This window comes from Ornithorhynchus anatinus, chromosome 14 (genome assembly GCF_004115215.2).
Source record: "Ornithorhynchus anatinus isolate Pmale09 chromosome 14, mOrnAna1.pri.v4, whole genome shotgun sequence".
In the NCBI taxonomy this organism is placed as follows: Eukaryota; Metazoa; Chordata; class Mammalia; order Monotremata; family Ornithorhynchidae; genus Ornithorhynchus; species Ornithorhynchus anatinus.
In genome coordinates, this window is record NC_041741.1 from 48,138,026 (window position 1) to 48,165,643 (window position 27,618).

The 27,618-nt window shown below is 58.4% G+C and overlaps 1 protein-coding gene across 3 annotated transcripts; it reads left to right on the forward strand.

Moving 5' to 3' along the window:
• The first annotated feature begins 2,940 nt into the window (after positions 1-2,940).
• On the forward strand, positions 2,941-27,310 carry DENND6B (DENN domain containing 6B). 3 transcript variants are annotated; one of them, XM_029079418.2, is made up of 20 exons: positions 2,941-3,216; positions 9,186-9,224; positions 9,307-9,349; positions 11,500-11,612; positions 14,398-14,478; positions 15,452-15,557; positions 16,304-16,383; positions 20,111-20,173; positions 20,517-20,572; positions 21,773-21,895; positions 22,445-22,540; positions 22,863-22,957; positions 23,495-23,560; positions 23,891-23,955; positions 24,186-24,275; positions 24,528-24,581; positions 24,928-25,037; positions 25,287-25,389; positions 25,486-25,560; positions 26,268-27,310. In XM_029079418.2, the coding sequence occupies exons 1-20, from the start codon at positions 2,992-2,994 to the stop codon at positions 26,388-26,390; spliced, it is 1,806 nt and encodes a 601-aa protein (XP_028935251.1). In that variant the 5' UTR covers positions 2,941-2,991; the 3' UTR covers positions 26,391-27,310. The 3 variants fall into 3 exon arrangements, with proteins under 3 accessions (XP_028935251.1, XP_028935255.1, XP_028935254.1); XM_029079422.2 differs by lacking the exons at positions 2,941-3,216; positions 9,186-9,224; positions 9,307-9,349 and adding an exon at positions 10,425-10,590; XM_029079421.2 differs by lacking the exons at positions 2,941-3,216; positions 9,186-9,224; positions 9,307-9,349; positions 11,500-11,612 and adding an exon at positions 13,734-14,023.
• Positions 27,311-27,618: the final 308 nt, after the last annotated feature.

The following is a 27,618-nucleotide window of genomic DNA, read 5'->3' on the forward strand; positions in this document are numbered from 1 at the left end:
ACAGACATTACCCCTTTTCCCTCTGCTCCCTCTACCCCCCTCTTCACCTCTCCGCAGCTAAACCCTCTTTTCCCCCCTTTCCCTCTGCTCTTCCCCCCTCCCTTCCCCTCCCCTCAGCACTGTACTCGTCCGCTCAACTGTATATATTTTCATTACCCTATTTATTTTATTAATGAGATGTGCATCGCCTTGATTCTATTTATTTGCGATTGTTTTAATGAGATGTTCATCCCCTTGATTCTATTTATTGCTACTGTTCTTCTCTGTCCGTCTCCCCCGACTAGACTGTAAGCCTATCAAAGGGCAGGGAATGTCTCTATCTGTTACCGATTTGTACATTCCAAGCACTTAGTACAGTGCTCTGCACATAGTAAGCGCTCATAATACTATTGAATGAATGAATAAATGAATAAATTATAGCACCCAGCTCTCCCCATCACTGATGTCCATTTTTGGGATTAATAGTAGTTATTATTATTGTATTTGTTGAACACTTACTATGTGCCAGGCACTTTTCTAGGCACTGGGATAGATACAAGCAAATCAGGTTGGACATGGTCCTTGTCCCACATGGGGCTCACAGTCTGAATCCCCATTTTACAGATGAGGTAATTGAGGCCCAGAGAAGTAAAATGAGTTGCCCAAGGTCACACAGCAGACAAGTGGTGGGGCCAGGATTAGAATCCACCACCTTCTGACTACCAGGTCGTTGCTCTATCTACTATGCCATGCTGCTTCCAATCTGTTGTTGGATTCCAGTTGACCAAAGCAGCGTGGCTCAGTGGAAAGAGCCCTGGCTTGGGAGTCAGAGGACATGGGTTCGAATCCCGGCTCCGCCACTTGTCAGTTGTGTGACTTTGGGCAAGTCACTTCTCTGGGCCTCAGTAACCTCATCTGTCAAATGGGGATGAAGCCTGTGAGCTCCAGGTGGGACAACCTGATTACCTTGGATCTACCCCAGCACTTAGAACAGTGCTTGGCACATAGTAAGCGCTTAACAAATACCATCATCATCACCAAAATGTATTTTGACTATTTTAATTGATGGGGTAATTTTGCCTGACTGAATATTGGGTTGACTTTCTGGGTCTCACTGGTTGATCTAGCTGTATTTTGACCATTTTAATTGATGGGCTAATTTTGTGTGACTGACTGAATGTTGGATTGACTTTCTGGGTCTGACTGATTGGTCTAGTTGAATTTTGACCATTTCAATAGATGGGCTAGTTTTGTCTGACCGATTGACTGAATGTTGGGTTGCCTTTCTGGGTCTGACTGACTGATCTAGCTTTATTTTGACCATTTTAATCAATGGGCCAACTTTGACCGATTGACTGAATGTGGGGTTAGACTCTCTGGGTCTGCCTGACTGATCTAGCTGACTGATTCCTCCTCTTCCCCTGGGACGATCATCCCAATCCTTAATCAACCTGTTTAGACCGTGAATCTGTCATTGGGCAGGAATGGTCTCTAATTGTTGCCGAATGGTCCATTCCAAGCGCTTAGTACAGTGCTCTGCACATAGTGGAAAAGCAGCGTGGCTCAGTGAAAAGAGCCCGGGCTTGGGAGTCAGAGGTCATGGGTTCTAATTCCGGCTCTGCCACTTGTCAGCTGTGTGGCTTTGGGCAAGCCACTTCACATCTCTGGGCCTCAGTTCCCTCATGTGTCAAATGGGGATGAAGGCACTGAGCCCCACGTGGGACAACTTGATCACCTTATATCCCCCAGCACTTAGAACAGTGCTTGGCACATAGTAAGCGCTTAACAAATGCCATCATTATTATTATTATAGTAAGCGCTTAATAAATAGTTACTACTGAACTTCTCACTCTAGGCTTCAAGGCTCTCCATCACCATGCCCCCTCCTACCTCTCCTCCCGTCTCTCTTTCCACTGCCCAACCCACACGCTCCGCTCCTCCGCCGCCCACTTCCTCACCGTCCCCCGTTCTCGCCTATCCCACCGTCGACCCCTGGGCCACGTCCTCCCGCTGTCCTGGAACGCCCTCCCTCCTCACCTCCGCCAAACTAACTCTCTTCCCCTCTTCCAAGCCCTACTGAGAGCTCACCTCCTCCAGGAGGCCTTCCCAGACTGAGCTTCCCCTTTTCCCTCTGCTGCCCCTCTACCCTCCCTTCACCTCCCCTCAGCTAAGCCCCCTTTTCCCCCCCCTTCCCTCTGCTCCTCCCCTCAGCACTGTCCTTGTCCCCTCATTTGTATATATTTTTATGACCCTATTTATTTTGATAATGCGATGCACATCCCCTTGATTCTATTTATTGCTATTGTTTTTGTCCGTCCGGATCCCCCGATTAGACTGCGTGGGAAAGCAGTGTGGCTCAGTGGAAAGAGCCCGGGCTTGGGAGTCAGAGGTCATGGGTTCGACTTCCGGCTCTGCCAGTTGTCAGCTGTGTGACTGTGGGCAAGTCACTTCACTTCTCTGTGCCTCAGTGACCTCATCTGCAAAATGGGGATTAACTGTGAGCCTCATGTGGGACAATCTGACGACCCTGTATCTCCCCCAGCGCTTGGAACAGTGCTGTGCACAGAGTAAATGCTTAATAAATACCAACATTATTAGACTGTAAGCCCGTCGAATTGTCCATTCCAAGCACTTAGTACAGTGCTCTGCACATAGTAAGCGACTCAATAAATACTATCGAATGAATGAATGAATGAACGAACGACCCCCGCCTCGCTCCCACCAGGCCCCAGCGCCTCCTCTCCCGCCGACGGGCCGCTCTAGCCCGCGGGAGGCCCCTCCTCTCGCTGACCCTCGGCGGTGACTCGGGCTTGCGCCGCTCCGCCAGCCGCGGGAGGGCGCTCTAACGGCTCGGGGCTGGAGCGGCGCGCTAGGCCCGCTCTCTATGGTTCCGGCGAGGGGCTCGGCTGCGGCGCGTCCCTCCGGCCGCCGGGGGGCGCTCCCGCGCCCGCCGGTCTCCATGGCAACGGGCGGCGGAGCCGCTGGTCCAGGAGCAGCAGGGCCGAGGCTGTGATGGACGTGCGGTCCTGCGCCCATCCCCGCCGGGCCTGCGAGCCCTTCCCTTCGGAGCTGGACCCCGCCGCCCCCAGCACCTCCTCCTGCACCTCCTCCTCATCCTCCTCCTCCTCCTCCGGGGTCCCGGCGGCCCAGCCCTCGCTGCCCTGGGCCCGCTTCTCCTCCTGGCTCGAGTGCGTGTGTGTGGTCACCTTCGACCTGGAGTTGGGCCAGGCCATGGAGGTAATAATCGCAAACGAGGGCATTTGGTGAGCGCTTACCCTTGTGCCGAGCACTGCTCTAAGCGCTGGGGAGGATGCAAGGTGATGAGGCGGGCCCACGTGGGGCGCACAGTCTTCGCCCCCTCTGTGACAGATGAGGCCTGCAGAAGGGAAATGACTTGCCCCAAGCCACCTAGCTGACAAGAGGCGGAGCCGGGATTTGAACCCATGACCTCTGGGTTCCAAGCCCGGGCTCTGTCCACCGAGCCATGCCGCTCCTCCGTGGGCCGTCCCGGGACCAAACTGTCCATCCACCTCGCTTAGTGGCAATAATAATCATCAGAAGGGTGGGATTTGTGAAGCGCTTACTATGTGCCAAGCACTGTTCTAAGCGCTGGGGGAGATAGAGGGTCATCAGGGGGTCCCACGTGGAACTCACAGGCTTCACCCCTCTTTTACAGATGGAGGGAACTGAGGTCCAGAGAAGAAGAATAATAATGATGGCCTTTGTGATGCTCCTGCTATGTGCCGAGCACTGTTCTAAGCGCTGGGGGAGATAGAGGGTCATCAGGGGGTCCCACGTGGGGCTCTCAGGCTTCATCCCCCTTTTACAGAGGAGGGAGTTTAGGTCCAGAGAATAATAGTAATAATAATGATGGCATTTGTGAAGCTCTTACTATATGCCGAGCACTGTTCTAAGCGCGGGGGGAGATAGAGGGTCATCAGGGGGTCCCACGAGGGGCTCACAGGCTTCATCCCCGTTTTACAGATGGAGGGAACTGAGGCCCAGAGAATAATAATAATAATGCTGGTATTTGTTAAGTGCTTACCATGCGCAAAGCACTGTTCCAAGCATTGGGGTAGATACAAGGTGATCAGGCGGTCCCACGTGGGGCTCACAGTCTTCATCCCCATTTTACAGATGGAGGTAACTGAGGCCCAGAGAAGTGACTTGACTAAAGTCACCCAGCTGACAAGTGGTGGAGCCGGGATTAGAACCCACGACCTCTGACCCCCAAACCTGGGCTCTTTCAACTGAGCTACGGCAAGAACCCAGCCTTGGGAGTCAGAGGTTGTGGGTTCTAATCCCGACTCCGCCAATTGTCCGCTGGGTGACTTTGGGCAACTCACTTCTCTGAGCCTCAGTCACCTCATCTGTAAAACGGGGATTAAGTCTTTGAGCCCCACGTGGGACAACCCGATGACCTTGTATCCCCACCAGCACTTAGAACAGTGCTTGGCACATAGTAAGCGCTTCACAAATGCCATCAATTTTATTATTATCCAGGAGGGCGAGTCGTGCGGACCCCAGGGGTTCCCCCTGACCAGGGCTGGGACTCGGCTACAGCCGCACCACTAATCATCATCATCATCATCATCATGGTATTTGTTAAGCACTTACTCTGCGCCAAGCACTGTTCAAAGCGCTGGGGGAGATACAGGGTCATCAGGTCGTCCCACGTGAGGCTCACAGTTAATCCCCATTTTACAGATGAGGTCACTGAGGCACAGAGAAGTGAAATGACTTGCCCACAGTCACACAGCTGACAAGTGGCCGAGCCGGGATTCGAACCCATGACCTCTGACTCCGAAACCCAGGCTCTTCCCACTGAGCCACGCTGCTTCCCTTCCTTGAGCTCACAGTCTTCATCCCCATTTTACAGATGAGGTCATGGAGGCCCGGAGAAATGAAGGGACTTGCCCAAAGTCACACAGCTCTTAAGTGGCGGGATCATGACCTCCGACCCCCAAACCCCTGCTCTTTCCACTAAGCCACGCGGCTTCTCTAATAATAATAATAACGGTTGCAATTGTGGTGTTTGCTGAGCGCTTACTATGTGTCAGACACTGTAGTAAGCGCCAAAGTCGATAGAGGGAAATGGGGTTGGCCCTGTTTTGAAAATGGCAGTGGGCTGGGACTTGGCTACAGCCACCCTAGTAATAATAATAATAATAATAATAATAATGATAGTTACAGTTGTGGTATTTGCTGAGCGCTTAAATATGTGTCAGGCATTGTAGTAAGCACCGGGGTAGATACAAGGAAATCGGGTTGGATGCAGTCCCTGTCCCACGTGGGGCTCACGGTCTTAATCCCCATTTTACAGATGAGATAACCGAGGCCCCGAGAATAATAATGTTGATATTTGTTAAGCGCTTACTATGTGCAGAGCACTGTTCTAAGCGCTGGGGGAGATACAACGTAATCGGTTGTCCCATGTGAGGCCCACAGTTAATCCCCATTCTACAGATTAGGTCACTGAGGCCCAGAGAAGTGAAGTGACTTACCCACGGTCACACAGCTGACAAGTGGCAGAGCGGGGATTCGAACCCATGACCTTTGCCTCCCAAGCCCGGGCTCTTTAATAATAATAATAGTAATTGCGGTATTTGTTAAGTGCTTACTCTGTGCCAGGCACTGTCCTAAGCCCTGGGTTGCGTGCAAGCAAATCGGGTCGGACACAGTCCCTGTCCCACGTGGGGCTCGCGGTCTCAATCCTCGTTTTACAGATGGGGTAACTGAGGTGCGGAGAGGTGAGGTGACTTGCCCGAGGTCCCACCGCAGACAAGGCTGCGGAGGGAGGATTAGAACCCGTGCCCACTGGATCCTCCCAAGAGCTTAGCACAGTGCGAGAGCTCAACAATCGATCAATTTTTATTTTTTCTATTTGGAGCTAATCTCTTAATCTTGGCCCACTGTTCATTTAGTAATGGCTGTGTGTTTTTCTCCCCCATTAGATCGTAAAGCTCCTCAAGGCATTTACCGAGGGTTCCCAAACACATGCTCAGTACAGTGCCCTGCCCTCAGGAGGTGCCCACTATGGTCCTCTGCACCGAGGAGGTGCCCAGCACGGTGCTGTGCACAGAAGACGCTCTCTGGGGCACACAGGACGAGCTGAGGACTTGCCCTGCACAAAAGAGGTGCTCAGCAAGGTGCTTTTCCCTCAGGAGGTGCCCAGCACAGTGCTGTGCACAAAATAATAATAATGTTGGTATTTGTTAAGCACTTACTATGTGCAGAGCACTGTTCTAAGCACTGGGTTAGATACAGGGTCATCAGGTTGTCCCACGTGAGGCTCCCAGTCTTCATCCCCATTTTCCAGATGAGGGCACTGGGGTCCAGAGAAGTGAAGTGACTTGCCCACAGTCACACAGCTGACAAGTGGCGTAGCTGGGATTCGAACCCATGACCTCTGACTCCCAAGCCCGGGCTCTTTCCACCGAGCCACGCTGCTTCTCTAAGAGATGCTCCGTGAATCCAGGAATCAGTTCAGTGCTCTGCCCTCAGGTGGGACCCCCGGAGAACAAATGGAGAGCAGAGCATCAGCATGGAGGCGGGAGTGTCCGGTTGGACAGATATCGTGGTTTAGTGGCAAGAGCCCGGGGTTGTGGGTTCTAATCCCGGATCTACCACTTGTCAGCCGTGTGACTGTGGGCAAGTCACTTCACTTCTCGGTGCCTCAGTTACCTCATCTGTAAAATGGGGATTAAGATTGTGAGCCTCAAGTGGGACAACCTGATTCCCCTGTATCTCCCCAGCGCTTAGAACAGTGCTCTGCACCTAGTAAGCGCTTAACAAATACCAACATTATTATTATTATTATTCTCTCTGCCTCAGTTACCTCATCTCTAAAATGGGGATTAAGACTGTGAACCCCACGTGGGACAAACTGATTACCTTGTATCTACCCCAACGCTTAGAACGGTGCTTAGCACATAGGAAGCGCTAACCAATACCATCATTTTATGAGAAGCAGCGTGTCTCCGTGGAAAGAGCCCGGGCTTGGGAGTCAGAGGTCATGGGTTCGAATCCCGGCTCCGCCTCTGTCAGCCGTGTGACTGTGGGCAAGTCACTTCACTTCTCTGGGCCTCGGTGCCCTCATCTGTAAAATGGGGATGAAGACTGTGATCCCCACGTGGGACAACCTAATCACCTTGTATCTCCCCCCTCCAGCGCTTAGAACAGTGCTCTGCACATAGTAAGCGCTTAAATGCCATTATTATTATTATATTCCGTGCGGGCGGGTCCACTGGGCCGGCGCGAAAAGGAAAACAGCCCTCTCCCAGAGGCCATCGCCGCACGGGGCGGGGGCGCTGGTATGAACGCAGGGGCCGTTAGGCCGCGGAGCCGGGCGAGGACCTTCTGGTCTGGCGAGCGGCATTTCTGCCTCCCGACCACCGGAACTTTCCAGAGCCGGGAGGGTGAAGACAGATGAGATTACCTGAACCATCCGCGCTCTAGCCCGGCGCCGGCCCACGGCGCTATTTTTAGAGCGCGAGCGGCTGCCAGGTTCTGAAGACGGCTCCCGTTCCCGAGCTCAGCGGGGCCGCCCGGCTGGCCGGGAATGGACGGCCGGGGAAGGGCCTGCACTCTTTAATGCCTTCCGATGGCCATTCCGGGCCTCAGGCCTTCCAGACCCGTTGCTTCTCGACAGCCCGGGCCTGGGAGTCAGAAGGAGCTGGGTTCTAATCCCGGCACCGCCCCTCGTAATAATAATAATAATGTTGGTATTTGTTAAGCGCTTACTATGTGCAGAGCACTGTTCTAAGCGCTGGGGTGGACACAGGGGAATCAGGTTGTCCCACGTGGGGCTCACAGTCATAATCCCCATTTTACAGATGAGGTAACTGAGGCACAGAGAAGTTAAGTGACTTGCCCACAGTCACACAGCTGACAAGTGGCAGAGCTGGGATTCGAACTCATGACCCCTGACTCCAAAGCCCATGCTCTTTCCACTGAGCCATGCGGCCTTTGACCTCACTTCTCTGGGTCTCAGTGACCTCATCTGGAAAACGGGGATGAAGACCGTGAGCCTCGTGTGGGACAGGGACGCCCAGAAGCCTTGCTCTCTCCAGCGTGGCTCAGTGGAAAAAGCCCGGGCTTGGGAGTCAGAGGTCATGGGTTCGATTCCCGGATCTGCCACTTGTCAGCTGTGCGACCGTGGGCAAGTCACTTCACTTCTCTGTGCCTCAGTGACCTCATCTGTAAAATGGGGATTAAGACCTTGAGTCGCACGTGGTACAACCTGATTACCCTGTATCTCCCCCAGCGCTTAGAACAGTGCTCTGCACATAGTAAGCGCTTAACAAATACCAACATTATTATTATTATTATTACTCGGCCACTCCCCAGAAGCCTTTGCTTTCTGCCTGCCCCTTTTCGCCCTCCTTTGCCGGGCCACTCCCAGAAGTCTTCCTCAAATTTCCGAGTTCCTTGTGGCCACTCCCGGCAGCTTTGGCTTTCTCCTTCGCTTGGCCGCTCCCAGAAACCTTTTCTCTCTCCTCTGCTGGGCCACTCCCCAAAATCTTCCTGCAATTTCGGTCTTAAGATAGAGCCTCAGGGGCATTTCTCCCCACTTCCCCTCCCAGGTTTCAGATGAGAAGATTAATAACCGTATCCGTGGCTTCACTGTGTGCCGAGCCTCGTGCTAGGCGCTGGGCTCGAAACGGGATCGCCGCATGGGTCCCGTCCCCGCCTCATCTAGGGCTCGCTGTCTATTCGGTCTCAGATTAGCTTCCCTCGTCCCATCTGTAGCCTCTTCTGCTCTAATTTCTCCCGTCGACACGCTCGGCGCAAGGGTTAGTGTCGCCCCTTGACGGCTGAGGAACAGGTGTGCCGTAGCTGTTTGTCCTCGTCTCCATGGATCGGGGAGGGTGTAGAAACCAACGCACTCAGTGGTTTGGGGATGAGTCAGCACCGACTGGGTTTTCATTTTTCCAGTTCAGATTGGGGGACCGGACCCCCGGCATTCCTGCTGCCCCCCATCAACCTCAACCTTCCCCTCCCCCTCCCCTTCCCAAATCCTTCTCTACAGAACCCCCCCTGACCAGGTGAGGAATGGGGGGCTGCGTCCCCTGCCTTGGGGCAGAGAGACCGGGGGTGCTGCATCACTGGCAGGCACTTGCTGGGAGTTAGGGGGTCGCGGGGAACGTCAAGTACCCCCGATCTAGGGAGGGGAAATAACCCTCTCCGCTTACTCCCTCCTGCAGCTGGTGTACCCCTCAGACTTCCGGCTGACGGAGAAGGAGGTGAGTCTGGTGGCTTCCTCGGGGCCCGGGTTTCAGGACGGTGGGTCGGACGGAGCCTCACGTGTCTTCTCTTTGGTTCCAGAAAACCAGTATCTGCTACCTGTCCTTTCCGGACTCCTACTCAGGTGAGGGGTTACTGCAGTTCCTCCTCGGGGGCCGGAGAGGGGGCGGGGGGCCGGGGACGGGCAGGGGTTGGGATAAGCCAAAGTCTCCCTTCCCCAGTGGTGACTCGCCCGGGATTTGTGGTTGTCAGGGTAGTCCCGGGAATGTCTCCCAGGAGGAACGGGGAAAGGACCCCCGGGAAGGTCCGAAGAGCCCGTAGTTGGATTCAGAGCTGACAGTCAGCGAAAGAGAGGGCAGGGCCCGGGGCCCTCATCGACAGGGTTGGTGGGCGAAGCCAACCCACACCCGTCCCGTCGGCGCTCCGGGTCAGGACTCCGAGCCGAAACCAGCGTGCTGTCCCGGGCCTGGGCCCTCGCCTCGCTGCCCTGACCTTACCGCCCTGGATTTCTTAATAATAATACTAATAGAAATAATAATGATAATAAAATCATCGGGGTGCTTGTTAAGCACCTACTCTGTGCCAAACGCTGCATTAAGGCCTAGGTACACATAATCAGGCTGTCCCTGTCCCACATGAGACTCCCAGTCTGAGAAGCAAGGACAACAGGTATCGAATGCCCATTTTGCAGATGACGAAACTGGGGCCCAAAGACATGACGGGAACTGGGTCACAAATCAGGCAAGTGGCCGAGCCGGGATCAGAACCCTGGTCGCCTGGCTTCCCGGTCTCTGTTCTACCCCTGAGGCCACGGTGCTTTCTCCCCTAGGATTCCTCAGAGCAGGATGGGAGGGCAACCTCGGCGGAGCCAGACTTCGTCCCCTGGAGCTCTCTGGGCTGAGGTCCCGGCAAAGGCCTGGGCTTGGGTTCGGTGTCCCGGTCCCAGGTCGATCGATTGATCGATCGATTGTTGTCAGAGGCCGGAGCCGCCCCAGCGTCAGCGATGTTTTTCACTGGACGGAGGGAGAGGGGAGAGCTGGGTCCCCTGAGAGACCGCTGTGGCTGGGGTCGATTAGCAGTGTACACCGGCTCGCGTCGAAACGGCATCTGATGTTGCACGGATCGGGCGTCTCCCGCTTAGAGAGATGTTTTCAGCCCGGGGGTTGGGGCCGCTTGCAGGGCAAGGGCTTGGCCTCTGACCAGAGAGACGGACAGGGAGGACAGAGACCTTTGGATTCTTGGCTGTGCACACGAGACACCGAAATTTTCCATCATCAACAACGTCACCGCCACCGCCACTCTGTCCGGCTCCATGGTCAGCTGAGACACCTCCCGTCCCGCCCCGGCTTATTCCAGAGCTGCCAGGTCTGTTCTCCCACAGCAGCAACCTTGCCGAACCCCTCCTCCCAGTTCCCGTCTCCCTGCAGAGGACCTTGAGCTGCTTTAAAACCAAGGAGTGGGAGAGGGAATGGGCGGGGTGGGCATAGGGGTGCTGAAGAGAGAAGGGGGAGGAAAAATTACCACTTAAGCCCCTGTTCTCCCTCCCGCTTAGAGTGTGGACTCAAAAAGGGACAAGGACTGCGACCAGCCTGGTTATCCTCTATCTAACCCAGTGATTAGTACAGTGCTAAGAATGTAGTAAATGCTTAAGATATTTAAAAAACAACAACAAAAAAGCAGTTCCCCAGAATGAGGATGAGTACATCTCCCAGTTTCTGGGAATGAGCAGCAAAACAAGCCTGGGACCCAGTTCTCGCTAAGGACATCTGCCCTTGGGTGACACCCCTCCCCCTACCAGAGCCACAGGGGTCAGCCCCTGGTCCGCCCCGGCGACTCCAGGGCTCTTGTGGGGACCGTGTGCCGGTGACCCTCTCGGATACCCCTCCTTGTTGTCGGGCAGAGTGGACCCTCTGGGGCCCGGGGGGGGGGGTGGGGGGGGGCCTCGTTGGGTTCTGACTAATCTCAGCTGGGATCGCTTGGACGTCTTCCCGTGTGGATGCAGGTGCCCCTCTTGGGTCAAGGACTGTGTCCAACCCGTTTGCTTGCATCCACCCCAGCGTGTGGTACTGTCCCTGGCACAGAATAAGCGCTTAATAAATGCCACTGTTATTAGAGTTGGGCTGGAGGCACGCACACACACACATACACCCTCCTCCCCTCCTCTCACACCTACCCACCCACCACCACTCTGCTCCTAGCCCACCCCCTAGCCCAGGTCACAGGGGGCCTCCCGGCACAACCCGGGGACTAGTGGGCTACGTTGTTTGCACCCAGGCTGCCTTGGGGACACCCAGTTCAGCTTCCGCCTGCGGCAGTCCGGCGGACAGAGGAGCCCCCCGCCCCCGGATGACGGGGACTACGCCCGGAGGGCCCCCGTGACGCTGCAGGTGAGCCGGACCAGATGACCCCTCCCGGGCCGGAGTGGAGGCCTTGCCCCGGAGTGGAGTTGGTCTGGGAGCGGGAAGCCCCGGGAAGGACACATTTCCTCCCTCCGCTTCGCCCCACCAGAACCCGGGGTGTCACTCGGGTGGGGCTCGGGGGAGACGATCGGGCAGGTGTCATCGTGGTCAGACCAAGCGAATGGGACCGTGTGGGGGACCCCGGTGGGAGCCAAGGCGGCCTCAAGCCGAGATGGTGGCCCAAGGCCAGGGCGGCGGCCCCGGGCCAGGACGGCGGCAATCGGCATCGATTTTGTTGGAGCTGGGGTTCGGGGCCTGGGAGAATGGATGGGCCCAGGAGGGTCCGAGCCTGATTCACTTAACCTCCAGCTCCCCACGGGCTTCAGTTTGCTCACCTGTGGTTGGAGCGTGCACCGGGCACCCCTTCTCGCTCCTAACCCCCACTCAGAGAAGCAGCATGGCTCAGTGGAAAGAGCACGGGCTTTGGAGTCAGAGGTCATGAGTTTGAATTCCAGCTCTGCCACTTGTCAGCTGTGTGACTGTGGGCAAGTCACTTAACTTCTCTGGGCCTCAGTTACCTCATCTGTAAAATGGGGATTAAGACTGTGAGCCCCACGTGGGACATCCCGATTCCCCTGTGTCTACCCCAGCGCTTAGAACGGTGCTCGGCACATAGTAAGCGCTTAACAAATACCAACATTATTATTATCATCTTCTCGGCTTGTTACCCCTGACCTCTCCGTCCCTATCCCCCTTTTCTCTTTACTCTCCTCTTGTCCTCACCTCTCCCAGCCCGACCTGCCAACCCTCTTCCCCTTCACCCTGCTGCATGCCCTCTCTCTCTCCCCACCCTCTCTCAATGCCCCGGCCCCCGTTGCCCCGGCCCAAAGGCTGGTAGTAGGAATGAAGAAATGACATCTTCTCTCGCTCAGAGAAGACATCAAAGGAATCCATGTTCTTTCTGGAGGTCTGCCTGGACAGGGAGATGGAGGCCCCTAGGCCCCCCTGGCAGGGCCCCGCGCTGAGCTGGGTGGTGTGCTGCAGCCTTTTTTCCCCGACAGCAGCGCCGGGGTGTCTTCCGCCCCGACTGGCTGGTCTCACCTGAAAGAGTCTTTCAAGCATCTCCGTCTGGCCCCACTCCCCTGCCTGCCCCATATCACTGCTGGACCCCTGCTCCCCGGACCTGGGAGAGTGAGCAGGGGGCTGGGCGGAGGGCTTTCGGCCTGGCGGTGGGGTTCAGGGGGTCCCGGAGCTCCTGCGAGCGAGCGAGCCCCGCCTTAGGTGAAAAGGCCCAGTCTCTCTCGCCACTGGGTCGTGGGGGGCCTCAGGCAGGTGACGAGGGTGGCGGGGCCCGACCGGCAGCCCTGCCCCTTGACCACCGTGCCCTTCCCACCCAGCGTTTTGCTCAGGGTGGGGCAGGGCAGGGTGTTACAATGCAGCACAGGGTCCGCTGGGTGGCAGCAGAGGGTGCAGCCGAAGCTCGGGCTTGGGGTTTGATGATGATGGTATTCAAGCGCTTACTTTGTGCCAAGCACTGTTCTAAGCGCTGGGGTAGATACAAGGTAATCGGGTCGCCCCACGTGGGGCTCACAGTCTTCATCCCCATTTTACAGAAGCAGCGTGGCTCAGTGGACAGAGCCCGGGCTTGGGAGTCAGAGGTCATGGGTTCGAAGCCCTGCTCTGCCACTCGTCAGCTGTGTGACTGTGGGCAAGTCACTTCACTTCTCTGTGCCTCAGTGACCTCATCTGTACAATGAGGATTAAGACTGTGAGCGTCACGCGGGACAACCTGGGGAATCAAGACTGTGAGCCCCCTATGGGACAACCTGATGACCCTGTATCTACCCCAGCTCTTAGAACAGTGCTCTGCACATAGTAAGCGCTAAACAAATACCAACATTATTATTATTAAAAGTGCTCTGCGCATAGTAAGCGCTTAACAAATGCCAACATTATTATTATTATTACAGATGAGGCAACTGAGGCACAGAGAAGTGAAGTGGCTTGCCCAAGGTCACCCAGCAGACAAGTGGCGGAGCCGGGATTAGAACCCACGACCTCTGACTCCCGAGCCCAGGCTCTTGCCACTGAGCCACGCTGCTTCTGGGTTGGGGCCTGGGGTTTTTTCCCGGGAGCCCGGGCAGGTCTGGAGTTCTCTCCGATCCTGAGGGAAGGGGCCAGTGGTGGAGTCCCAACCAGCCAGCCTCCCCATCTGCCTGGCCACCAGAGAACAAGCCGGGAGGTGGGAGAGGAACAGGAAGAGGTGGCCTCTGTGCTACAGATGGCTCCATCGGGGTGATTCCCCAGGAGTCAGGCCCCAGTCCCCTCTGGAGGCAGGCCGGCCAGCGGGCGAGAAATCCATGCCCCCTCCACCTCCCGGGAAGGAGGAAGATAAAGAGGTGGGGAGAATAGGGTTGGGGGGGACCCTTGGGGGCAGAAACTCCTCATTTGTTAACTCAGTGGTATTTATTGAGCGCTTACTATGTGCAGAGTACTGTTGTAAGCGCTTGGGAGAGTATAATACAACAATAAACAGTGACGTTCCCTGCCCAAATTGAGCTTACAGTCTAGAGAGGGGAGACGGACATCAATACAAATAAATAAAATTGCAAATAGGGACCTGAGTGCTGTGGGACTGGATGGGAGGGAAGAGCAAAGGGAGCAAGTCAGGGTGACGGAGAAGGGAGGGGGAGATGAGGAAAAGTGGGGCTTAGTCTGGGAAGGCTTCTTGGAGGAGATGGGTCTCTCATGTTTGCTGGCTTGTTTCTCACAGCGGGAGCCGGCCCATTACTTCGGCTATGTGTACTTCAGGCAGGTGAAGGACAGCTCTGTGAAGAGGGGCTACTTTCAGAAGGTGAGGGACCTTCCCACTCCCTCCCCACTTCGGGGGCCAGCCAGGAGAAGGACAACTGTGCTGGAGGGGCGGAGGGAGGGGACGGGGGTCAGCCAACCCCATCCCCTCCTGCCCTGGGTACAGATGGGCAAGTGAAAGGCCACCCTGGCACAGCCCCGGAGCCCACGCTGTCTCCGCCTGAGATGAGTTTGCTGCCAGCGTCTGGCTAGGGGAGGGGGCTCTGCCCGTCCCCACTTGCCCCGCTCCGCTGCTGACCAGCTAGCCAGCATGGAGTCTGGCCCAGTACCGAAGGTTTGTGACCTTACCCTAGGCAACGTGGGCCCCTCTCGGCCCATCCAGCCCATCTGGCTGGGGCCATTAATTCCACTCTGCAGTTCTGAAGGCTCTGACCGCCATTTTAAGGGTTGAAGTGGCTTAAGCTTTGAACTGGAGCCAACCCGGAATGGAGAGAGAGACCCCGAGAGGTTTGGAAAAACCACACTTGCCGCCTGGGGCTAAGGGCTCTGCTAGGCTGATCCAGGGCAGGGGCTGTCTGACTGAGTCAGCCAAGGCAGCCACACAGCCCCCAGAGACCCTGTAAGCTACAAGCCCAATGTTGGGCTTTTTGTGGGCTTCCTTTTGCCCCTTAGCACAGCCCCCAGGCCCCCCCTCGCCGGCGCTCATAAGATTTTCATTCATTCAGTAGTATTTATTGATTGCTTACTGTGTGCAAAGCAGTGTACCGAGCGCTTGACTTGCTGCCCACCCACTGCCATCCTCTTCCCGGGGATGGCACAGTCACAGAGACCGTTGCCTGGTGGGTTCTAGTGGGCCCCGGGTTCTCCTTTGATAAGACCAGCACATCTGGCCCCGGTTCAACCAAGCCAGCGGAGCCCCGCCACTCCCAGGTACCCCCCACCTGCCCCTCAGTGGGATGGCGGGACCAGCCGGCCCTGACGGGCCGGCGGACTGATTCCCCGCGGGCCTGTTTCAGTCTCTGGTGCTGGTGTCTCGCCTGCCGTTCCTGAATCTGTTCCAGTCGCTGCTCAGCCTGATCGCCCCCGAGTACTTCGACAAGCTGGTGCCGTGCCTGGAGGCAGGTGAGCTGGGTTAGGCCCAGGGAGACCCCCTGTAGGACCCTGGCTCGGGGGGGAAGGGGTGGCACAGAGTGCAGGTGACTGGGGACCTAAGGAGCCTGGGCTCCCCGACTCTGCTGCTCTTTGACTCTCCCCGCATCCGGAGAGCTTCACTCTGCTGCTCTTTGACCCTCCCCGCATCCGGAGAGCTTCCCTTCTGAGTGGGCTCAGTGCTCTCTCTGCTAGCCCCTCAACCTCAGGGGCAGCAACCTAGTAATAATAATAATTATGGTGCTTGTTAAGCGCTTATTATATGCCAATCACTGTGCTAAGCACAGGGATAGATACAAGTTCAGCAGGTCGGACACAGTCCCTGTCCCACATAAGGTTCACCCTCTTAATCCCCCTATTATAGATGAGGTCACTGAGGCCCACGGAGTGAAGTGATTTGCCCAAGGTCACACAGCAGACACAGGGCAGAGTCGGACTAGAACCCATGTCCTTCTGACTCCCAGGCCCGTGCTCTATCCATTGAGCCATGCTGCTTCTCAGCCTGTTCCACTCCCCAGCTCTGCCCTCCACATCCTGCCCCTGCTCTGAGGGCTGGAGGCCCTGCCCGAAGTATGAGTCTAGGCCTTGGGGGGGTCTCCATTAGCTAAGGGATTGTCCCCAGCCCTGGGGGGGTGGGGAGGGCAGTCAGCAGTGACCCGGGCGGCCAGCGTGTCACCTTCCTCCCAGCCTCCGACCCTCAGACTCCGGTATGTTTGCAGTGTGTAACGAGATTGACCAGTGGCCCTCACCGGACCCGGGGAGGACTCTGAACCTGCCGGTCATGGGAGTCGTCATGCAGGTACCGTGTCCGGTGGTCCGGGTGGCCGTTGCCACCTCTGAATCCTGCCGGTGGCCTCGTGAGCCATCCGGGCCTGGGAGGGGTTTGGGGGAGGGCTGCGACCCAGCGAATCTTCAAGCTGAAATCCTCCGAGCCTCCCCCCACCCAGGCCTGGCCAGCCTCTGCTGAACATGCCGAGCAGGGGGCAGCTTCCCCAGCGGGGCTCCTGAGGGCAAAGGGTCTCCACTTCCCAGAGCAAAGTTCATATTTCCCCAGAACTGAAAATCAGGATAGAGAACAGACAGCCTCCTGCAGGGCCAAACCCCAGCAGTCCTGGAAGCAGTTGGTAAGTCTATTAATTGTATTTATTTAGCGCTTATTGTGTGCAGAGCATTGTACTAAGTGCTTGGGAGAGCACAGTAGAAAAGTAAACAGACATTCCCTGCCCACACCAAGCTTACAGACTAGAGGGGGAGACAGACATTAATATGAATAAATAAATTAGAGATATGTACATAAGTACCGTGGGGCTGGGAGAGAGGATGAATAAAAGGAGCAAGTCAGAGCAACACAGAAGGGAGTGGGAGAGAGGAAAGGAGGGCTTGAGGCCTGAGACTCCTGACAGTCTTGACCCAAAGCCATTTCCCAATCAATCAGGCAGTCATTCAACGTATTTATGGGGTGCTTACCATGTACGGAGCACTGTATTAAGCGTACAGTATAACAGATTTGGTAGACACATTCCCTGCTCACAAAGATCTTATAGTCTAAGTGTCCTTTCCCAGATTTTGATTGTGTCATCGACCCTGGCCGCCTAGAGCTCATCAAACTGCTCGTCACCCCCTTTACCCGGCCCCGTGATTGGTTCTCAGTCCCAGACGGGGGGGATATGTTGAAGCCCGTCTCAGCGCTGAGGCTCCGGAGACAGCCCATTTCCAAAGAAGCGGCTTTGCCAGGACCGTGCCGCACCTCCAGGCCACCCCGGCCGCTCTTCCCGGAGTGGCAGCCGGCCCCACACGCCGACTCCGGACGGCGCCTGCCCTTTGGGAAAAAGTTGAGCCCGAGGCCGCCCAAATCCACCCCCGGCTCCCCTGGGGTCTAGATAAATTCAGGGTGCTGATCCCTCCAGCCTGCCCACCCTCTCTTCTACCAAGACCAAAGAAATTTGGACATCAGTCACTAATATTTATTGCACATCTACCGTGTGCAGAGCACTGAACTAAGCACTTAGGCGAGTACACTAGGATAAGAAGATGTGGCCCTGCCTTCAAGTTTATAGTTTAGCTGTAATTACTGAACCAGGGCTAGAGGTTGGGAGGTCCCCAGCCACATGGAGCTTAGGGTCTAATGAAGGAGCCTGACTTTAGAGGCCCTGTCAGTCTCTCCCCAGTAGAGAGCCTGGAGCCCTGGGGGTTTGGGATTCATTCATTTTGTCATTCATGTTTATTGAGCGCTTACTGTGTGCAGAGCACTGTACTAAGTTCCTGGGACAGTACAATACAATAAAAAGACACATTCCCTGCTCACAACGAGTTTACGGTTCTAGATGGGGGCAGAGAGACATTAATATAAATAAAAATAACTCTTCTCTAGCCTCCAGTTTCCAATCCCAACTTCTCATCCAGCACCTAGTAGGTAGGGATTGGTCTCGGGTCTGTGGGTTTCCTTTCTGATTGTCCAAAGCTGCTCTCACGGACGCTTGGAGACTTGGGTTGTCCCCGCCCACTGCCCCTTCCCTGTATCTTTGTCCCCGGAGCCACCTCGAGGGCCAGTGCCAAGCAGGGCTCCTTCTCCAGGATCCTCTCCGGGCTCCTACCAATAGTCATAATCTTTGTGGCCTTAAAGTGCTTACTGTGTGCCAAACACCGTCCCAAGTGCTGGAGTAAAATACAAGATCATCAGGTCGGACACAGCCGCTATCCCTCGTGGAACTCGTGGTCTTGAATCCCCATTTTACAGATGAGGAAATGGAGGCTCATTACAGTGCTTAAAAGGCAGCAAGCACTCAATAAACCTCATTGAGTGATTGACTAGTTGATAGTAATTAATGGTAATAATAATAACTGTAGTATTTGTTACGCGCTTACTATGTGCCAGGCACTCTACTAAGCGCGGGGGTAGATACAAGGTATTTGGGTTGGACACAGTCCCTATCCCACATGGGGCTCACACTCTTAATCCTCATTTGTAACTGAGGCCCAGAGAGGTGAAGTGACTTGACACAGCAGATATGTGGCGGACCCAGGATTAGAACCCAGGTCCTTCTGACTCCCAGGCCTGTGCTCTCTCCACCGAGCCACGGCCGCTTGAAGCCCAGAGACATTAAGTGACTTGCCCACGGTCACGTAGCAGGCAAGCGGTGGAGCTGGGAAGTGCCTTGCCCCAAATTGCTCAGCTTCTAACTGGTCGGGGTGTGATGGAGGTAGAATCCCAAGACCCACTGAGCACCCCAGGACTGGCCTCACTCCTGGCCCCGGTACCCTACGTCCCCTACGCGTCTCCTCCCTGCGTGCAGCTTTTCCGCCTTGGTCTCCCCTCGCGCCGGGCAACCCTCCTGCCCTAGGGTGTCTTCGGACTCCTGCGTCTCCCTCTCCTCCTTCCTCAATGGCAGCGCCCTAACCCGAGGCCCAGACCGGTTCCCAGGGGAGGCCGAGAATGCTCTCCTCCTGGCCGCTCAACCACCACCAGCTGGTCTCCGTCCGTTCCGGGTTCCGTGGGCCTCTGGCGCCCCGCCAAGAGATCTGCCTCCATCCAAACCCATCCATCTTCCCGACACAAACCTCCCCTGCTCAAGGACGGCGCAGATGGAAGCAAATCTCTTTAAAATTCCCCTCTGGTTTCCCGATCCCTGGGCCCGGCGGCTCTTCCTCCCACATTCCTTCAGGATTCTCACGACCCCCTGGGGCGCCCCGCTGTGCTCACCAGAACCTGGGAGGGTGGCGCCTCCCAGCGGGCAGACTGGTCTGGCAGGGGTGGGGTCGGAAGAGGGTGAGCCGTCCACTTGAGAGGAAATTGCAAGCTCCGGGTGAACGATGGGATCAATGCTCCTCCCCAGAATAACAGAGCAGCTCTAGCGGCCCGGGAGCCCCCCACCTGCCAGACATCAGCATCGTGAGCCCAGCAATGGCCTAAGATCAAACCCCGTAGCCGGATGCCAAGTGCCCCAGATCCGATCTTGACCCGGATCGGCATGGGCCGGGACTACCCAGCCACACCTTGGCCTCCGTGGGCTTCCGGCCCCGAAAGACTGGGGGGCATCGACCTGGACGGGTCGGTGGACTTCCTTGGGTCCTAGCCCCATCCCCATCCCCGGGGTCACCAGGTGGAGAAGGCCCCCCTCCCCCCGGGAGCAAGAACGGTACCGCCGCACTCTGACGATGGCAGGAGGTCACAGCCTGCAGACCCGTACCTTTCTCTCCCTGCAGGATCCCTGAAAATAGCAGGCTTGTGTTTATAAAATGGCTCTGCTTCCCAGAAAACATCTCGGCCAGCTGAAAAGGCCCAGTGGGGGTGAGAAGGGGCGGGGAAGGGAAAGAGAGAGAGAGGGAGACTGACTCAGACTCTCTTACTTCCGGAGACAATTCTTGGGCCGAACTCTGAGGCCAAGGAGGAGCAATGAGGAGATCCCTGGTTTCAAGCTCAGGCTCCAGAGCCTGGCCCGCTGGCAGCCTTCTTCCCAAGAGCTCTTTGAGGGCTGCAGGGTGTTGTGGGAGAGAAGACCCCGCGCAGACCTGTGCCCTCTCTCTAGGTCCGGATCCCATCCCGTGTGGACAAGCCTGAAGCCAGCCCCCTGAAGCAGTTTAACCAGGAGGTGAGAAAGTGGGGAATCAGGAACCGGACTCCACCCAACGCCCCTCTCCACTCGCCCGGCCCCCCGAACCCGACCTGGCCTTCCCACTGGGCCTTACGGGAACCGATCCGTGCTCCTTATGGCCCTTAATGCCCGGCCGCCCCCAGCCACCCTGCCCCCCGACCCCGCTCCTCCACCGGGCCCAACCCCCACCCCCTCCCCAGGCTCGGCCCTCCTTTCCACTGGATGGCGGGGCAGAGGGTCAGGGGAACCAGGTGAGACCGGCCCGCCGAAACCTGGTCTGCGGCCTCGGCCCGGGCCTCGGGACGGGGTCAAGGGAGAGTCGCCTTCTGTCCCCCTGCAGAACCTGCTGCCGGCCCCCGTGGTACTCCCCAGCGTTCACGAGCTGGATCTGTTCAGGTAGGAGGCTGACCCGAGGACAGCCACCTACCCCTCCCTCCCTCTCATCCCCCCCTTTCTCCCTCTGAGAAATCCTCACGCTACTTGGAAGCTTTTCATAGCAGGAGGCATTGCAGACCCTGGTCCTGCTCACATGGCCATGTGGCCCTGCAGGTGGGCAACCCCTGGAAACCAGCTGCTAGCAGAGGTGGGCTGGGGACCCCTTTGGGCCCCAGCAGCGTATTTAGACCCTAACTGGCGCCCGTTTCCCGAGCTGCGGGACTCCTGGCCGGACCTGCCTGACCTTGAGGAAGAGAGCGGGTCAGGGATTGTCCCCCACCTCCCAGGAGGAAACTGGAAGGCAGGAAAGGGTGGCTAGAGCACCACGGGCCCAGGACACTGGGGAAAGCGCTGCCCTCCTCCTCGGGCTGTGCCACCTCCACTTTGGCCAGCTGGGGTCAGATTTGGACGTGAGGATTGCGTTCTGACCTTCAGAACAAGAGGCCGAACCGGTCTCCCTGGCCCTGCCCCAGAGACTGCTGGAGGGGGCCCTCCCAGTCATGCCTGCAAGCAGGCCCAAAACCCAGACTGGGCCGTCGCCACAACTGAGGCAAAACTGTCAACGATCGCCCAGATCCTTCTCCGGCCATGCAGCCTGGGTACCGCTTGGCCAGCACGGGGTCGGGGTGGCTCTGGGTACAGAGAGGAGCAGGGTCTGCGGCACTGAAGGTCCGGGGCTCGCGCCTTCCGGCCCTGGCCCCGCCTGGCCTGCTCATGGCAAGAGGAACGGGGATGCTGCCAGGCAGTCTTGGGTGCCTCTCTCCAGACCCTGCCCCCTACAAAGGAAAATGACAACCCTGTGAGATTGGTTTGGCTACTGGGGATCAGGGACTCCTAGCTTCCATCGACCCCCCCCCCCCGCCCGCAGGCCAACCACAGGGAGGATGGGGGGTAGGGAGAAAAGAGGGGCTTGGTTTCAGCCACTTTGTCCGGATTTCAGTCCCAGCTGCACTCTGCCACTGTCTACCTCTAGGGCTATTGCCTGAGAGTCCCAGAGAGTAGGTTCACCCCCACCCGTGTTGTCCATCTGCCTTGCCCTGCCATCTGCTCTGCCTCTCCCACTGCCCTCTTCCTGCTCCAGCCCTACCCACCTCCCGCCCCAGCCTTGCACGCCCCCTGCCCCGGCCCGGGGCTTTACCCCGGCTCTGCTCGGCGTGGCAGGTGTTTCCAGCCAGTGCTGATCCACGTCCAGATGCTGTGGGAGCTGATGCTGCTGGGGGAGCCCATCGTCGTCATGGCCCCTTCTCCGACCATCTCTTCCGAAACGGTGCTGGCCCTGACCAGGTAACGGCCCCCTGGGCCCCGCCGGCTTCCTGACCCCACCTAACTAGCCATTGGTCTCCGACCGCGGGCCGGGGGGGCCGGGCCCCGGCTCTGGGAACTCCTCGTTTCCTCTTCCAGCTGTGGGTCCACTCTTTAGCGTCCCCCTGACCGCCCGTCTCTAGCTTCGTCCAGGGCCTCGGTCCGGTCCGTGTGGCTGGGGGCCACGGTCCTCAAGTTCGAGCGGAGGAAGCCAGAAGCTGCAGTTCTGGCCCGGCCCTTCTGTCCATCCGGCCAGCTCCGGGCCAGGCCGTCTGCCTGGCCCAATCATTCAGTCAGACAGTTAATCAAGCGATAGTATTTATTGAGCACCTACTGTGTGCAGAGCACTGTAGTAAGCACTTGGGAGAGGACACTAGAGTTCAGTTGGAAAACAACGATCCCTGCCTTCGAGGAACTTTCAACCCCAACCCCGCCTTGAGCCCCGTGGGCAGAATTGGGGTCCCGCCTGCTCGCCCCACCCTCCTAGCGAACCTGCGGACCCCTGGTCTCTCCCCACCCTCGTTGCTGCAGCTGTCTGGCCCCTCTCAAGTTCTGCTGTGATTACCGCCCCTACTTCACCATCCACGACAGCGAATTCAAGGAATACACCACCCGCACCCAGGCTCCGTAAGTATTTGGTGCCGTGGCAGGCCCGCTCAGCTCACCCCCTGGGGTCAGCCTGCCTCCCACCCCGAGTCATTCCCCTCCCTGAGAACAGCAGTTACTTTTGCACTCCTGTCCTCACCTGTCTGTATATCTCTTCTCCATTCCTCCTTCGCTCTCTCCCTGTCTGGTGTGTGTTTGTGTGTGTGTTTCTGTCTTCTCCTCCTTCCCTCCCTACCTTTGCATGTCTCCTCCTTCCTCTCACCTGGGGGTGTGTGTGTGTGTCCCTCCTCTTTCCCTGCACGCGTGTGTGTGCATGTATGTCTTTCTCACTCTTTCTCTCTAGACCAAATGTTGTCCTGGGGGTTACAAACCCTTTCTTTATCAAAGCGCTTCAGCACTGGCCACACATTCTTCGGGTGGGGGAACCGAGGCTGTCAGGTAAGACTCGGGCAGGCGAGGACTTGGGCCCGTGGCCCAGCACCGAGGAAAGGAGGGTGGGAGGCTGCAGCAGCCACGAATGACCAGGGGCTCCGGGCTCCCGACGCCCCGGGCTGCGAACAGTCGGGGAGGAGAAGGGTCAGAGCTTGAGTCGCCTGTCCCTCACTGAGGCGAAGGCAGGGGGAGTGGGATTCCCTGCCGTGGGCCAATGTGGAGGCTGGGTCACCTTGGACTGGGGCATGAAGAGCCTACTAGAGCCTTCGGTGTTGCCTAGCTCAGCAGACCCAGAAGGCTGAGGGCCAGCGGGACCGGGCGGCACCCAGACCAGCCCGTTTCTGACCACACCACTACCCTCTCCCGGAGCAGAGGTGGACCCCATCAGGAAAGCACAGCCCTCATCAGTGCTGAAAAGCCCCAGGCCCAGGCCCCGCAGAGTCTGAGCCACCAAAGGGGGAATGACAGGGCCGGGTCGTGGTGGTAAAGGCCTGCGGCCTCTCCCTGCAGCGTGGTAGATCTGGAGCTACCCGTGTTTTTCAGGGGACCTTCCCAAGCAAGTCAAAGTTAAGAAACCTACCAAGCTCAAGACTTTAGACACCAAACCAGGTATCCGGTTGGGTGTCTTCCTTCTCTCCCCTTTGACCGCAGCCCATCCCCAAGCTTCGGGGCTCAACAGGCTGTCCCCTCACGAACTGCGAGCCCCCACCTACGGGCTGCCGTAGGTTCTCATGGTGAGAGGCTCTTTCCCTCACTGGAAACTGGCCCTTCCCCTTCCCTGTCCCTCGCCCTCCCCGCACCCCCCTCAGGCCCAGCACGCCCCGGGGCCCTCATCGGGGAGCCCGGCGGCACCCGCCTTAGCCTCGCCTCCCGGTCCCCGGGCCGGGCAGGCCAGGGAGCGGGCCAGCGGCCGGATCTGGGTCTGCTCTCGGCCCCCAGGGCTCTACACGGCCTACAAAACCTTCCTGCACAAGGACAAGGCGCTGATCAAGAGGCTACTGAAGGTGAGGGTCACCTACCAGGGTGGGGGGCACTTGTCCCCTCCCACCCCTGCCCCGAGACCACCCGGAGCCCCCCTGCCGGGACACCCGACCCCACAACCCCCCGTAATTTGGAAAGACCCCGGGATGGGGCCGGACGCCGGGCACCACGGGTTGTTGGTCATCCTAGACTTGCCTCACCCGTCCTCCCTCCCACCGTGTTCGTTGGCTGTGGGTCCTGCCCCCTCCCGCAGGGTATCCAGAGGAAGAGGCCTTCGGAAGTGCAGAGCGCCCTGCTGCGACGCCACCTACTGGAGCTCACGCAGAGCTTCATCTTCCCCCTGGTGAGCCGCTGGGGCTGGGCCGGGTTCGAGGTCGGGAGATAGGCAAGGCCGTCGGGGCAGACACGAATGCCACCCTCCTTCCTCCCTCCCTGGAGCCCCGCATCTCTCCCCGCAGCTAGAGGAGCTGTGAGGTAGGGAAGGCGCTCAGCAGGCTCCCCCGGGGGAGCCAGGAAGGCCCGGGCCCCAAACGTCCAGTGGCTGCCCATCCCTGCTCTCCTTCTCTTATCTTTTTTCCCCCCTCTCCCTGCCCAGGAGCACTACATGGCCAGCCTCATGCCCTTGCAGAGAGCCATCACTCCCTGGAAGGTGAGGACCAACCGAGATCTCTCCCTGAGCTAGGGTCGCCTCCCAACCCAGCCCCCCGAAAAAATGCCAAGACGCCAAACGTCTCCCAGTTGGCAGACCCTCCAGACCCCTGGAGCCCCGGTCCATCTACACAGGGGTAGACGGGAAGGGGAAAGGGGAGCGCTGGATCTGTGAAGACCGGGCCAGAGCCGGTCGGGGCGATGGGTCAGGCAGCAGGGCGGACTGGGGTGGGGGCTGGAGAGGTCCGGGGAGGAAGGACCGGGCCAGGGGACGCAGGGGGCGTTCGGGCCAGGCCTGGCTGGGCCAACGCGTACTGATGAGGTGTGTGTCCGGTCTCTTGGCCCAGAACCCCCCTCAGATCCGCCCCTTCCGGCAGGAGGATTTCATGAGGACCCTGGAGCAGGCGGGCCCCCAGCTCACCTGCGTCCTCAAGGGTGACTGGCTGGGCCTGTACAGGTAGCGGAGAGGGGCCTGGGGGTGGGCCAGGCCACGGTGGGGAGACAGGCGAGCCTCCAGTGTTTGGAGGCGGTGGGAAGGTGGGGAGGGTTGCCCAGAACCTTCACCCCAGCCTGGGGCCTCTAGAGCCTCAGCCCCGACCAGCCACCGTCCCCAGCCCTGCAACCGTGCCCACGCATCCCCACCCCCTGGCCTTGGCCCAGGCCACAGCCCTGGGCTTCATCGCCTTCCCTGGGCACCGTGGGGCAGGCGTTTCTTCAAGTCTCCCAACTTCGATGGCTGGTACCGGCATCGGCACCGAGAGATGACACAGAAGCTGGAAGCCCTGCACCTGGAAGTCATCTGCGAGGCGGTCAGTGACGGCGGCCGCCTGGGGGCCGGGGGTGGCGGGCAGCGGGCCGGGAGCCGGGGGCCACCCCGGGACCCGCACTTCTCCCTTTCGCCTCAGAACATCTTGGCCTGGATGAAGGACAAGTCTGAGGTGGAGATCGTGGACCTCGTGCTGAAGCTGCGGGAGAAGCTGGTACGTGTCCCCTCCCCCTGCCTCCCTCCCTGAAGCTTGAGACCCCTGTGGGGAGCAGCCACAGGGAGACAGATGCCCGGGCACAGCCACTGGGGCACAGTTGCCTGGATACAGCCACGGGGACTCAGCGATGCGGCCACCTGGGCACAGGTGCCTGGGTACAGCTCGGGGATCCAGCCATGGGGGCCCAGCTGGGCACGCGTAATAATTATAATTGTGGTATTTGTTAAGCACTTACTACATTCCAGGCACCAAACTAAGCGCTGGGGTAAATACAAGGTAAATCGGGTTGGACGCAATCCCTGTCCCGCGTAAGGGTCACAGTCTCCATCCCCATTTTCCAGATGGGGTAACTGAGGCCCAGAGAAGGGAAGTGACTTGCCCAAGGTCACGTAGAGTGGCAGAGTCGGGATTAGAACCCAGTTCCTTCTGACCCCCAGGCCCGTGCCCTATCCATTAGGCCATGCTGCTTCCCACGTGTTGAGGCAGAGCTGGCTGGGCACTGCCGCAGGGACACGGGCACAGTGGCCCAGCTGGGTAGGCACAGTTTACGGGGACCCAGCTGCATGAAAACAGCTCTCGGCATGATCTGCTGCCACCAGAGCCTGGGACCAGCTGGCAGCCGCCATCTGGGGAGGAGCTGAGAGACTCCTGGGGGACAGAGGGACCCCTGCCAGGATCTGGGTGACGGGCATCTCTCCCTCCAGGCGCGTGCCCGGTGTCACCACCTCCCCGTGAAGGAGGAGACGCTGCAGCGGGTCGGCCTGTACATCGAAACCATCATCGGCTCCCTGCCTGAGGACCTGCAGGCCGTCCTGCACCACCACTGAGTGGTCGCCCTCCAGCCAGCCACCGGACCCACACACCGCCGTGGGCAGAGCCAGGAGGGACGCTGGCCTCACTCCCGCTCCGCCGCCTTGCTCCCGTTCCTCCCGCTCAGGATTGAGGCACGCTGTTTTCTGCGCCCGGCTCCTGGGCACCCGGGGGTGACCACCTCCTCTGGCGCTTCCAGGCCTGGCCCTCACAGCAGGCATTCTCAAGCTGTGGGCTGAAGAGGGCGGACACTGGCCCGGTCTTGGCTCAGCGTGCTCCTGAGGATGGAGAGGGCTCGGCCTCTGTCCATCCCAAGCGTGGGAGGTGAGGGCAGAGAGAAGCAGGGTCCAGTCTTCCAGTGGATCGTGATTGGGCCTGGGAGCCCATCAGAGCCTCCTCAGAGCCAAGCTTTCTACCCTCAGGGTACCCGGAAGGCACATCAGAGCCTCTTCCTCTTCCAACAGAAGCTGGCGGCATCTGGGCAGGGCTCCCCGGGGTCAGGGTGGGCCCCCGCCCAGGTCTGAGGTTCGAGCCCTGCTCTCCTCTCCAGCCTCCCTCCCCCTGCCCCGAGCACGGGTCGGGGTGAACCTACATGAACCAGCCCTCAGGAGGAGACGCCGGGGCTCAGGGCAGTCAGGACAGGGGCACGGGCTCAAGAGGGTCTGACCGGGTGGGCGGTGAGCAGGGGATCGGGGTGTCAACCAAGCACAAATGGATTTGTGGAGGGAGGGTCCCCTGGTACTGGGGTCGGGGGGCCTCACGCTCCCATCACCGGGGCCACTCTAAGGGAGAGCCGCCCCCACCGACTCAGCATTCCGGCTCCAGATTCTCCTCCGGCACGCCACACCCGCTGGCAAGGGAGCAGCCTCCCTGCGTGCTTCTCCCCGCCTCGGATCGGGGCTTCCAGGCTAGTAAACGAGACCGTTTTAAACCGCTCGCTCTGCCCCTCCCGTGTCCTCGTCCGTGTCCCGGTCTGCGTCGTCCTCGTGGGGGGGGATCTCCGAGTGGTGTGGGGGCGGCAGAGGCCGGCCAGGCCTACCATTTCTCGTTCAGGTTCCCGGCGCCCAAGCCACTGAACCAGCCTCCTTCCTCATCTCACCATCCTCAAAGATCTCCTCTCCCCGCTCTCTCCCCAGAAGAGCCCTCCTGTTTTTGCAGCCCTATAATCCCCCTGCACCTGAGGCCAGAGCTGTCCCCAGCCTGAAGACCAGCCTTCCCTGTGACCACCCTCATCGCTACTACCAT

Bases quoted from the DNA above. Each gene is read 5' to 3' on its own strand.
- DENND6B (XM_029079418.2), top strand. From the start codon at position 2,992: ATGGACGTGCGGTCCTGCGCCCATCCCCGCCGGGCCTGCGAGCCCTTC. The intron at 16,384-20,110 runs GTACCGTGTCCG...CCCTCTCTCTAG, and splicing joins TCATGGGAGTCGTCATGCAG to GTCCGGATCCCATCCCGTGT. The intron at 25,390-25,485 runs GTCAGTGACGGC...CTTTCGCCTCAG, and splicing joins TGGAAGTCATCTGCGAGGCG to AACATCTTGGCCTGGATGAA.